The 12,344-nt window shown below is 50.9% G+C and overlaps 1 protein-coding gene across 1 annotated transcript in view; it reads right to left on the minus strand.

Moving 5' to 3' along the window:
- The window catches only part of CSPG4 (chondroitin sulfate proteoglycan 4), a 38,153-nt gene extending 33,422 nt beyond the window's left edge, over nucleotides 1-4,731 (minus strand). Inside the window, exon 1 of the mRNA XM_081138947.1 lies at nucleotides 4,558-4,731. Coding sequence (XP_080995073.1) covers nucleotides 4,558-4,645 — 88 coding nt within the window. The 5' untranslated portion in view covers nucleotides 4,646-4,731. The remainder of the gene's footprint in view (nucleotides 1-4,557) is intronic.
- Between the last annotated feature and the right edge of the window lie 7,613 nt (nucleotides 4,732-12,344).

Here is a 12,344-nt window from a genome sequence, read left to right on the forward strand (position 1 = left end):
CCTTTGTGGGTTCAGTCCTGTGCACAGCAAGATAGTGGAGACCCCTAAGAAAAGCAGATGGGAGGTCTGCTCTCGGGGAGCTGATGGTTGTGTGGGCAAGATCACACCTGAAACAGGGTACAAGAACAAAGAGTAGAGAGGCCCAGTCCCTACTCTGCTAAGGACTTGCTGTGTGACTGTGAGAAAACAGTTGCCCCTCTCTTGGTCCTGGTTTCCCTGTGAACCATGGGGGGCTGGCCTGAGATGGGCAGTCTCTGAAGTAAGGTCTGGGAGGGAGGCAGTCTTGCTGACCCACCATGATAGTTAAGCTATGAGAGAGACACACACTGAAACAATTTAGCATGAACAGTGGTGGGAGGCCTGGCAGAGCCAGCTCCTTTGAAGGCTGAGAGCATGGCAGGGCATGGGCAGGAGCTGAGTGGGAGGAAGGAATGGTTGACAGGATAGGCACTGTCCAGAACATGGGTGAGCCATGCCACCAAGCCATGCTGCTGGCAGCCCCAGAGCCACTACCCGACATCTGAGACAAATGTGGCTTCCTTTGCCATTCCATCTGTTGGAGGAGGAGTGGGAGGCTTTCTTGAAGAGGATTTGCTTATGCTGTGAGAAAGTGGAGAGGATTTGGAAAGGTAGGGGGGTCAGAGGGGTGTGGGGAGACGGGAACAGATATCTGGAGACCTCAGGGAGATGTTTCTCCCCTGAAGACCTCTCTCTCTCCCCTGCTAGGGGCCTGAGCCCACTGGTGGGTGGCTGTCTGGGAGAGCCAGCTGTTGTTGGGGTGAATGAGAACACCATGGCCTGTGTGCCTAAAGAGTAACCTGAGGCCATTCCCTCCTGTTCTTTGAGATTCATTTCCTCAGCTGTGAAAGGGGAATGTTTCTTGACTTGTAGGGCTGTGAGGCTGCATGGCAATATGATTAGCTCTCCCACAGGGTATCTCTGGAGGTAGGAACCTTATTATAACATAGCTCCATCCTCTCCCCTGTTTGGAGCTATGGACTCTCCTGAGAATCAGGAAGAACTAGGACTCCCTACCTCAGAGAAAATCCAAGTACAAAAGTGTTCATACTAATTCAGTTCATTAAAAAATTACTCTTACACATTCAATAACAATGGTAATACAGTAGTTCTGAAACACAGCCGATGCTTGCACCTGGAGAAAGAGCATGCAGGCCCAGAAGGCTCTACAGAACTGGACATATGCTGGGGCAGGGGGCATGTTGGAAGCAAAAGGAGAGCTGGATGGGGCCAGAAATTGGGGGACAGGCAGTGAAGGAGCAGAGGGACCAGGGAGGGAGCAAGCTCAAGTCCCAGATCCAAAGGCCCCCTTTTTCATTTGTTCCTGGCACCAAGTAGGAGCTATAGCTCAGCATTAGCACCCCTGGCTCCATCTTGTCCTCACCTCCTTTCCCCCAGGCACCACCCAGCCGGGGTCTGTGAGATATGAGGCTTGGATTCCCAGGTAGGGAGGCAGCAGCCACCCTGGGTTCCTGGCAGCAGCCATGCACCCAGGTCTGTGAGGGCAGCTGGCTGTGTGCCGGGTTGTCTGTACTCATGTGTGAGCCCACATCTGTGTGCACCAGTGAGTGCGTACCTCAGGGTTATATCCAACTCTTCCTCGTCTGCCTGCCCCCTCCTGGGCAGCACGCCCAGTTCCCAGACTGAGCCTATACACTTCCTCTGAGAACTCCCCACATGCTCCACTCCCTCCTAGCCACCGCCAGTGGCTTGGCCCACCTGGCCTGGCCCCCTTCTGGGCCTCCTAGGCGGCTGCACTGAAAGGTCCTTCTTGTACTGCCAGGCAGGCAGGCAAACACTGGGAGGGAGGGCTCGGTTAGACTTGTTCTGAAACAGCTTTTCTAGAGTCCCAGAGGGCTGGGCTGAGGGCCCTAGCCCCTGCCCTGCCCCAGAGGCTCAGGATAGCATGTGCATGGCTCAGAGACTGTCTTTAACATCATTGGTCCCCCCAGACCATCCAACAGAGTCTGCCCTCATTCTATTCCTTGCACCTGGTCTCCCATGCTCTCTAAGACACCCCCATCCAGGTTACACAGGAGCCCTTCCTGCCAGGTACTCCTGCCTCAGTCCCACTTCAGCCCCTCACCTTCTACCTTTCAAAGTCAGCTATACCTGGCCAAGGAAGAGATGCAGGAGCCACTGGCCCTGCATGCTCTGTACTCACTCTGACCTCCAATTTTGCCACATCAGCTCAAACCCAGTCTTCCCCAATGCTTATCACTCTGCTGAGGGCCTCCCACAGTGCGCTGAAAGAGCTGGACCCCACACTTATCACTCACAGTCACAGTGACCCAAGCCTAGTCCCCACACAGGCAGAAACACCCTCAGAGCAGGACTGGAGGCTCTTCCCCAGGAGCTGGGCTTCTTTGTGGAACTTAGAACACTTTGCTTCCTCCCTGGGGCCTCAGTTTCCCTGTGTGTACAATTGGAAGGTTGGCCCAGATGCTGTCCAAGGGTGCTCGATTCTCAGGCCCCATTTCTTGGCTGCCTGATATGCCTCACTCTGGTACCTAGATCTTGAGGGCCTTTGGGTCCGGGGTATCCAGGGGTGGTGGGAGTGATGCCCTCCTCAGGCAGGGGCTGCCCCTATTGCAGAGACCAGGGCAGGGAGTTAACCAGGCATGGTGACAGAGATGGGTTTTTGGAGGGGAGCTCTGCCTGGGAGGGGAAAAGGACACCAGCTCACCCAATCCCTACCCAATTCCAAATTCTTCCTAAAGGCAGGGGTTGGCTTAACATTATAAAGCCCCACTGGCATCATGCCACTGCCCTCTCTAAAATCTTTCTTGGCTCCTCAACAGGGCATAGGCAGTAAGCTGCATTTTGTTATTTAAAAGTTTCTGTGCCCCAGTGCAATCACTTTTCCTGGCTTGTGCTCAAAATGTGCCTTTTAGCCAGGCTGCTGGCCTTCCTATCCCAACATCCCTCTGCTTATACCTGCCTCAGGGCCTTTGCTCACAGAGCCCCTTCCTGCAGTGCTGACCCTTTCACGTCCTCCAAGCCTTGGCTCAAGCATCACCCTCTGTCCCACCCCAGCTTGCCTCTGAATTTCTCTTCTCCATATTCTTTATCTGGATCTTTGCAGACACGATAGGAATTGCTGTTCGAGTTTTAATTTGCTTTTGTGCCTCCTGAATGAATCCAAGCTCAGTTTATAAATTCCTGTGCACTCATTGTCCAGCATGGTAACTGCACTTTGTTGATGCTGAGGAGGTTTTGAGAGGCTCTCTCAGTTGAAGCCAAGGAAGTGGTGGTGCTGGAAATTTTCCCTTGGCTGGAGGCTGGGGGGCTACATGAGTGGACCTCCCCAGTCATGTCAGATGCCCCCTTCCTATCTCTCTAGAGACCCAGCCCATCACCCAGGTCCTGAGACCTTGGAGGATGGGGTCCTTGGGAATGGGAGTAGCAAGCCTGGGGATCAAGCTCTCACTCACCCCAGTGTGTGTGGGCTCCTCCCCTGACTCACTTCCCTTCTAGTGGTCTGGGCCCCTATAAGGGAGACTCAAGCCCTTCCTCTGCTCAAAGTTGCTCTTGGGAATGGTCCTGAAAGCTGTAGGCTGAAGCACTGATTCATATACGGGTGGTAATGACTGATGGGTTCCGAGGCCACAATTCTTATGGCATAACTAGACCATTGCCTTAACTGAAGGAAGACTGAGGCAATGGTGGGATTTCTAGTATTGTGACTGAGAAGGGACATATCCTAGCAGGCTTCAGAAGGCAAACTGTCATTCAGTCTCTGCTGGAGTCAGCCACCAATGCCTGGGACAGGGAGGTGTGTCAGGGGTTGCCCAGGGGTGTCAGAGGGACAAGCTCCTGCTGGAGCACAGGATATAGAGGGGCACCAGCCCTGCCTCTAGGAGGCTGAAGGTGAGTGGTCCTGTCACCAATCAGGTCTTCTCAGTGAGGAGAGAGGAGAGAAAAAAAGACAGCAGTGGGGAGAGAAGGGCAGGAGGAAGGTGGTGATGAAGAAGCCAGACAGAAAATGCACCTGGGGACAAGGGGAGTAGAAGCAGGAGCAGAGCTGGGAGGCGGCTGGAGAAGGCCAAAGGAGGCTGGAGGAGGTGAAGGCTGAGAAGCCTGTGCTCCATGCCCCCAGCACAGGGTGGGGCAGGGTGGCTCCCTCCCCTTTTCTTGCTTTGCAGCACTCCCCATTCCTGGCTTGGGCCCCTGAGGCTGGGGCACTTCTCATCACTGGGTGTCCTTTGGGCACCACATGGTCACGCAAAGTCTGCTGGGCTCAGGGAGCTCAGGCAGCATTGAGGCAGCTCTACTAGGTATGGAGAACAATCCTGCATAGAGACATGCCCTAGGCAATCCCACTCTGGGGCCAAGCTCAGGAAACCAGAACCCATATAACCCTGAGATGGAAAGCATCTATCCCTGGTGGAGCTTCCAGAAACGCCAGCCTGTGGTGGCAGGAGCGCAGCTCCCTTGTTTCCTGGGGGCCACTTCTGGACCTTCCTGTCCCTTTGTCTATCTAAGGAACCCTCCATAGCTCCTGCCAGTCTGGGTTGGGGTCTCAGGCCCCTCACTCACCTGCAGATGCTGGTTCTGCCAACATAGCCAAGGTCAAAGCCAGGACCAGGGCAGGGGCTGGGGTTGGGCCCCGAGGACCTGCGTGCATTGCAGCGGGCTAGCAGCAGTACTTGAACACCAAAGTCTCCACTTGAGAAAACGCGGCTCTTCTGGTGCGGGCTGGGGCTGCAGAGTGCAAGCCGCCTACTTAACTCTAGGGGTGGAGCGGGAGCCCAACCGGCGCTCGGGTTTCAGGCCTGGGCTCCTCGCCTGAACCCCACCCCCAACAACCTTTTAAAGGGCCCCTGCTGGGCTGCTCCTCCTATGGAGGGGTGAGAGGACCCTTACAGCTCAGTCATACCCAGACCCCACCCTGAAGATTTGGGACAAAGTCCCAGAGGAGATCAGACCTACATGAGATGGGCTAGCCTACTTATTTCTCTCCCTTTTGCCCTTGCAAGGGTTGGGGGCAGGGTCCTCACTCCAAGCCTAGGAGGAAGGACCCCACCCCACATACTGCTTTTGGGCCTCTGCCTCTGAGGTTTCCTCAGGATTCCATTTGGGCGGAGAAGCATCAGCCTGAGGTTCTACTCCGGCTCTGTGCCCACTGGCATTGCAACCTTCACCTTCTCTGCCCGCAGGGCCTCAGTTTCCCAGTCTGTAGAGGAGGGTGTCCTACACTTACCGACAAGGCAGGAGAGATTCTCAATTCCAGGGTATCATTTGCCTCAGAATAACACTGCAAGGTAGGTAGAACCACCCCTTTCCCCATTTCATGGAGTAGGAAACTGGCTCAGAGCTGGAAGTTTTTTCAAGGCCCCCAGGTGCAGATTAGGTCCCCAACTATTTGGTACCAAAACTCCAGGCCCTCTGACTCCTGAATTTGGGTGTTTTCATCTTCCTGGGGCTGCCTCCTGGAAATCTGGCCCTGGATTTAGCTTCTGTCTAACAGCTTCAGGCTGGGGCCCTGTCCCTCTTGGCTCCCTCCCAGGCAACATAATCATCCTTGTCCCAGACAGGAGGAGAAAAGGCAGTATTATTGCAGAGCTTCCAGGGCCTAGAGGCTCTGCCTGCTCTCTGCTGGTCCCAGCATCAGCATTGCCTGGCCTTAGTTTTTATGTCCAGTGAATGGGTAGAAGAGCACCCCTGAAGTGCTCTCCCTTCTTCTATCAGAATCCTGTCACACCTGCCTGCTGAAGCGCATCCTCAACCCCATTTCAACAAGTACTCTCTCCCTAGCCTCTCCCCTTGACCAGTAACATTCTCACCATGTGTACAGCATTTCACAGTTTGCAACAAAATTAAGCCCCATTTGAGATGAAGAAACAGGCTTAGAGAGCTTGTGGGACGTGAGCAAGTCTACACAGCTGCGAAGAAGTGGAGCCAGGTCTTTGACCCCAAGCTCAGCACTCCTCCACCATGGTACAGTGTGATGGTGCCAGGTCTGTGAGGTGGTTGTTGTGAGCACTGGTCTTGAACCCAGCCCAGATTTCAAATTCCAGATTTTTTACTTAGCTATCCAAACCTGAGCAAGTTGCTTTGCCTTTCTTTGGCTCTGTTTCCTCATTCTTAAAATTGGGTTTTTGAGGATTAATTGCTTTAATGTACCTCAAGTGTCTAGCCCAGGACCTGGTATATAGCAAGTGCTCAACAAATGCTTGTCCTTTCTCCTTTTCTGTGGTCCTGCTGCACATCCTTCCATGTTTCAGTTTGTATACAGCTTCACACTCTTTACATCCCTTGAAGGAAAGCCCTGTCTTTGAAGACTGAACTTTCCTTTTCAGAAGCAACTGTATATGGTAGGTGCTCAATAAATGCTTTCTGGGGTTGACTAGGAAGCCAGGTGCTGTTCTGAGGGAATTTAGGCAAACCTAAGAAGTCCCATCTAGTTCATCCTAGAAGGCCTGGGGTGGGGCTGTGATAAGCTGGTCTCAGTGGCAATAAAGCCATTGATTCCACAACTTGTTCCTTCTTTTTCCTCCTCCCCAAGGTAGCAAGGCACCTGGTCCTTGTTAGGGGGTAATTACTGGCCAAGTGTGGGCCTGGGGCAGGGGGCAGGAGCTGCTGGGAAGACTGTGTTTGGAGAAATAGAGCTTTCATTTTAGGAATGAAAAAAGAAGGCTGGATATTTTTCTTTCGCTGCCTGGCTTATTTCACTTACCATAATATTCTCCAGGACCATCCATATTGTCCCAAAGGGTACGAGATTCTTCTTCTTTACAGCTGTGTAGTATTCCATGGTGTAAATATCCCACAGCTTTTTTATCCACTCATCTACTGATGGGTGCTTGGTCTGTTTCCAGATCTTAGCTATTGTAAACTGTGCTGCTATGAACATCGGGGTGCATATATCCTTTCTGATGAATGTTTCAGGATTCTTAGGATACATTCCTAGAAGTGGAATCACTGGGTCAAACGGCAGCTCCATTTTTAATTTTCTCGCTTATACGTGGAATCTAAAGAACTTAATAAACTGATGAGCAGAATAGATTCAATGACATGGAAGCATAGATGAGACTGGCTAATGTCAGAGGGATGGAGGGGGGCGGGTGGGTGGAGGGGGAGAGAGTAACCAAAGAATTTATGTGCATATATGCACAACCCAAGGACATGGACAATGGTGGGGAGAGGGACTGGGGAGGGGGAAGGAACGGGTGGGGGGGGGGAGGGAACGGGTCATTGGGGAGAAAAAGGGACATCTGTAATACTTTAAACAAACAAACAAACAAAAATAAAGCCATGATAAGGGACAGAGAAAAAAAAAAAGTTGGAAAAGGGCTTTGCTTTGCTGCTGCTTCTTTTGTTTTTTTTCATCCTGACTCGAGGATACTTTTTTCATTGCTTTTCAGAAAGAGTTGAAAGGACAGATAGAGAGAGAAATAGCGATGCGAAAGAGACACATTGATTGGTTGCTTCACACACACACACACGCACGCACGCACGCACGCACACTTCGACTGGGGCGGGGGATCAAGCCTGCAACAGAGGTATGTGCCCTTGGTCGGAACTGAACCCAGGACTATTCGGTCCGCAGTCTGAGGCTCTAACCACTGAGCCAAACCGGCCAGGGCAGGGCTTTGTTTCTTTATGAATAAAAAACTTAGGGGGAGATTTCCATCCAGCCCATCTTCCCATTCTTCCCTCTCTCCCTGTTCTGCCTTCTGCCCGATCCCTACCCATACAGACCTACAGCCACAGTTCAGGATGGAGTTAAGATTAGCTCAAAGTCTCCCCTGCCTTATTGCTAGCTAGGGGGAAAAACAGGCCTGCAAAAATAATGGCAACCCATGCTTGCTTCTCTGTTGGGCCTCCCAGTTTACAAAACATTCACCTGGTCCCTTGACAACCTTGGGAAGTGTGAGTGCTGGGTGACAGTGTTCCCTTTTCACTGATGAGAAAACTGAGGCTCTAATGGAAAAGTAATGCAGGGGCTCTGGCACACACTAGCCTGGCCTTTGTTCAGCCTGTAGCCCAGCATTTGAACCCCAGACCAGTGCTGAGTGGCATCATGCCAGGCACACTGGCAGAAAGTTGGGGCCCTGGGTTGCTTTTGAACTGGTCCCTGAGTACTTCCTACTGTCTCAGAGCAAAAGTCCTTGGACTGGGCAGTGCCTGCTGCATGTTCCTCATATGTCCTCTCCCCAGCCTCCTCAGCATGCCCCCTGAGACCCTGAAGCTCTGGTCCTGAGTAGAGCTGACCAGGGTCTCCCTGGCATCCTCAGGCCTTCTCCCTCTGCATTCTAACCTTTGCCATGACTTTCTCTGGCTTGGGTTGGGCAGGTGTCCTCAGTGATCATCTCTGACTGCTCCGGCCTCCATGGCTACATCTCAGCTTCCTCCAGGAAGTCCTTCCAGCCCTCTTCCCACCACTGACCTCCTTTTCCACAGACTCCCTGGAGCAGTGATGTCTGTACTCTCCTCTTGCCTAGCTGAGTCCCCTGCCCCCTTGATTGACTCCTTCCCAGCAAAGCCCAGGGCAGTGCCCCCAGTGCAGGAAGAGGGAGACTCAGAACACACTCAAAGAATAAAGCACTTTGCCCACAGCCCAGGGGTGGAGGAGGATTCCAAATTTTCTGAAGCTACAATGACCTGTGGTATGTGCTGCCTCAGTTTCCCCAAGAGATCTGCCTCCGGGAGAACAAAAAACATAGAGCCCAGCATTACTCCCTTCCCTGCCAGCAGAATTCAGCCAAGCATGCTGGTCAGGCTCTCCTGGTCACTCTTAACCTCAGTGCTCTGGGACTAAGGGTGCCTGCTCTGGCAGTGGCTGTTGCCTAGCCACCACCTGGCACTCTGAACGACTCTATGTTTTGTACCCTGATTGCCTGGGCCCCACACAAGGAGCCTGTGGCCAAAGCCAGCTTGCTGGTAAATGGTGGGTTGTTTGTGCCCTAAATGGGATGGTACCTGAGCAGGGGTGTGCTTCCACTACCCAGGTCCTGCCCTCAGGGAATTGGCCTTCTGCCATGAAGGACACAGAACCCAGGTTACTGCTGTGCAAGGGGACACAGGCTTTTGGCCCTGATTCTGTGCCCCTGTAGTCTCATGAGCAGGTTATGACCAGGGTCCTCTGCTAGGAGTGGTCTTGCTCCTACTCTAGGCTGAAGACATTGATGGAACTCCTTAAGTGTAGGGGCCAGGCACAGGAGGGGCGGGGCAACTATTCCCAACAATTACAAAATGCAGGAGCTGAAAACTTATGTTTGCTGCCCTTGGGAGCTGTCTGTGGACTGGAGACCAGTGGCAGGACTTTGCCCTGACCAGGGACAGGGTCTGAGCGATGCCCAAGCCCTTCTGGGCAGACATGCTGGGAGGGGAGAACCCTCTCAGAGCCTCTGTTGCCAGGAGCAGACACTCATCTTCCACACCATGTCCACAAAGGCTGTGGCTTCAGTGGCTATGACCAGCTGGCCATAGCTGACTCCCCTGGGGTTGCACTCTTTCTATATACTGGTTCATGTTGTTAACCCTGCTGTGACCCACTGGTGGACATTCGGCTACCTTCTGAGAGAGCCTCTGGGAGGGGGAACAAACAGTCCCCATTTGGATGGAAAATCTGTACACATATTTGCTTAGGGCCTAACACAGGGCAAGCACCTTTGGGGATTGGGGAGAGCTTCCCAAAAGGATGAGAAATAACTCCTTAGGACTGTGAATAAAGCTTCAATAGGCATTAGAGTTCATGGGTCTGAGTTGGTGGCTGGGCAGGGCAATGGAAAGAACGTGGGGTTAGGTGCCAGAAGTCTGGTTCTGCCAAGACTTTCTGTGTGGCCTCAGGTGAGCCACTTCACCTCTCGGCACCATTCCCCTCGTCTGTAAATTGTAGAACCACCATGATGCCTGTATGATGCTCTTTAACAGGTGCTAGGGCTTTATAAACTGTGAAGGGCAATGCCTGGTGGTTATGTTGATGGTAAGTGTTGATGCCAGAGTCCTGCTCTCTGCATGACTCCTGGGAGTTCCTTGAAGGAGAGGCAAGACTGACAACCAAGAGCCAGCTAGAGCCAGCTGACAGGGCTGCCTTTAGCCTGTGCGGGGCTTAGTGGGTATGCCACTCTACACAAGAACATAGAGCTTGGATTTCAGTCCTATTGGCTAAGTGTCCTTGTACAGTAAAAAACCTGTGGTAGCCACCTTCCAAGATGGCCCTCAGTGGTCCTCACCTTTTCTGGGATTCTTGCCCTTGTTTAGTCACCTACCACATTGAATAGGGCTGACCCGCATGGTCAATAGGGCATTGCAGAAATGATGGGGTATGACTTCCAAGGAGAGATTATAAAAGACATAGAAGGCCTGGCCGGCGTGGCTCAGCGGTTGTTCATTGATACGGGAGATCAAGGTTCGATTCCCAGTTAGGGCACATGCCCGGGTTGTGGGCTCAATCCCCAGTAGGGGGCGTGCAGGAGGCAGCTGATCAATGACTTCTCATCATTGATGTTTCTACCTCTCTCCCTCTGAAAATAATAAAGATACATTAAAAAGAAAAAAGACATAGAAGCTTCTTCTTTGCTCTCTTCTGACTGCTTTCTCTGGCGGAAGCCAGACACCATGACCTGGGGAGGGTTAAGCAGCCTGTGGAAGACCCATGTGGAGAGGAACTGAGTCCTCTTACCAGCATCCAGCATCAACTCACCATTCATGTGAGTGTGCCATCTTGAAAATGAATCTGCCAGCCCCAATCAAACTTTCAGATGACTGCAGCTTCTACTTGTCTCATCTTGACTGCCACATTCTGACCTGGAGCCAGAACCATCCAGCTAAGCTACTCCTAAATTTCTGACCCACAGAAATTACCTTAGGTTTTGAGGACAGTTTGTTATGCAGCAACAGATAACTGATACAAACCTGCCCAACTGTAAATGGTAGTCCAGTGAGCCAGACTGGAAATGTGTCTCAGACTCAGAAAGTAGGATTCTGCTCCCTTAAGGAGGACTGATGTTTCCTTGATCAATCAATGGATCGACTCATTCATTCATTTAACAATATTTCTCAAGCACTTACTCTATGTCAGGCACTATGCTGGGGGCTGGGGATGCAAGAGTAAATGACAGAAACCCTGCCTTTGGGAGCTAACAAACTCCCCAATGTCAGTTGGTGATTGTTGGATGTGGGGAGTAAGGACAAGTGAGATGTCTAGGGCAAGCTCAGTTTTCTAGCTTGGGCACTTGAATGGATGGTGACATTATTAATTGAGATAAATGGGTGGCAGGGGCATCTCATGAGAAAAGCTTTGGGCATGTTGATTTAGAGATGCTTGTGAGAAACCCAAGTGATACTGTGCAGGCTGACAGATATGTGGGTATAAATCTCCTAAAAAGGTCTGGGCCAGAGGCATATATCTGGGAATTTTCAGGGTACAGATAATGGGATTGAAGCAATAAGAGAAGATGAGACTACTCAGGCAAGAGGAGGGTGGTGGAAAATGACAGGAAGTCCCAGGACTGAACTCTGACACACCAACATTTTTCTCTCCTCACTTTTTTTGGATATAATTTCAGACTTACAGAAAAGTAGCAAGATTATAAATATTTCTCACACACCCTTCACCTAGATTTCCCAAATGTTAATATTTTAACACATTTTAAATTCTTTTCTATGTATATACATTTATTTTCCTGAACTATTTGAGAATAAGTTGCAGACATAATGCTCCTTTATCTTTAAATACTTCAGTGTGTATTTCCTAAGAACAAGTACCTTCTTTTTCATAATCAGAGTGCAGTGATCAAAACCAGGAAATTAACATTGGTACAATACTTTTAACTAGCCACAGACTTTTTTCCAATTTTGCCAACATTCCACAATAACATTCTTGATAGCAAAGCCAAATTCTGGTTCCTATGTTGCACTTGGTTGTTATATCTCTGGAGTTTCTATTAGTCTGGAAAAGTTCTTCAGTGTTTCTTTGTCTTTCATGACATTTCAGAAATGTTATTTTGTAAAGTGAATCTTGATCTGAGTTTATCTGGTTTCTTCATAATTAGGTTCAGGTTATTATCTTTGGTGGGAACAGCCCAGAAGAGATGCTGTGTCCTTTTCAGTGCACCCTCTCTGGAGGTACACAACATCTCTCTCTGTCCCATTGTGGATAATGTTAACTTAATGTCACTTGGTTGAGGTGGTGCCTGCCAGGATTCTCCGTGTAAAGCTACTGTTTTCCCTTTGCAATTAATAAGCATGTGCCAACACTGAAAGGTCAGGTTGAGGAAGAAGAGCCAGGAAGAAAGCTTGTGAAGGCACAGTGGGGACATGGGAGGAAGACCAGAACATCTTAGAACCAGGAGGAGGTGCTGCAAGGAGGTGTAGTC

This window comes from Miniopterus schreibersii, assembly GCF_964146895.1.
Source record: "Miniopterus schreibersii genome assembly, chromosome: 1".
NCBI classification, from domain to species: Eukaryota; Metazoa; Chordata; class Mammalia; order Chiroptera; family Miniopteridae; genus Miniopterus; species Miniopterus schreibersii.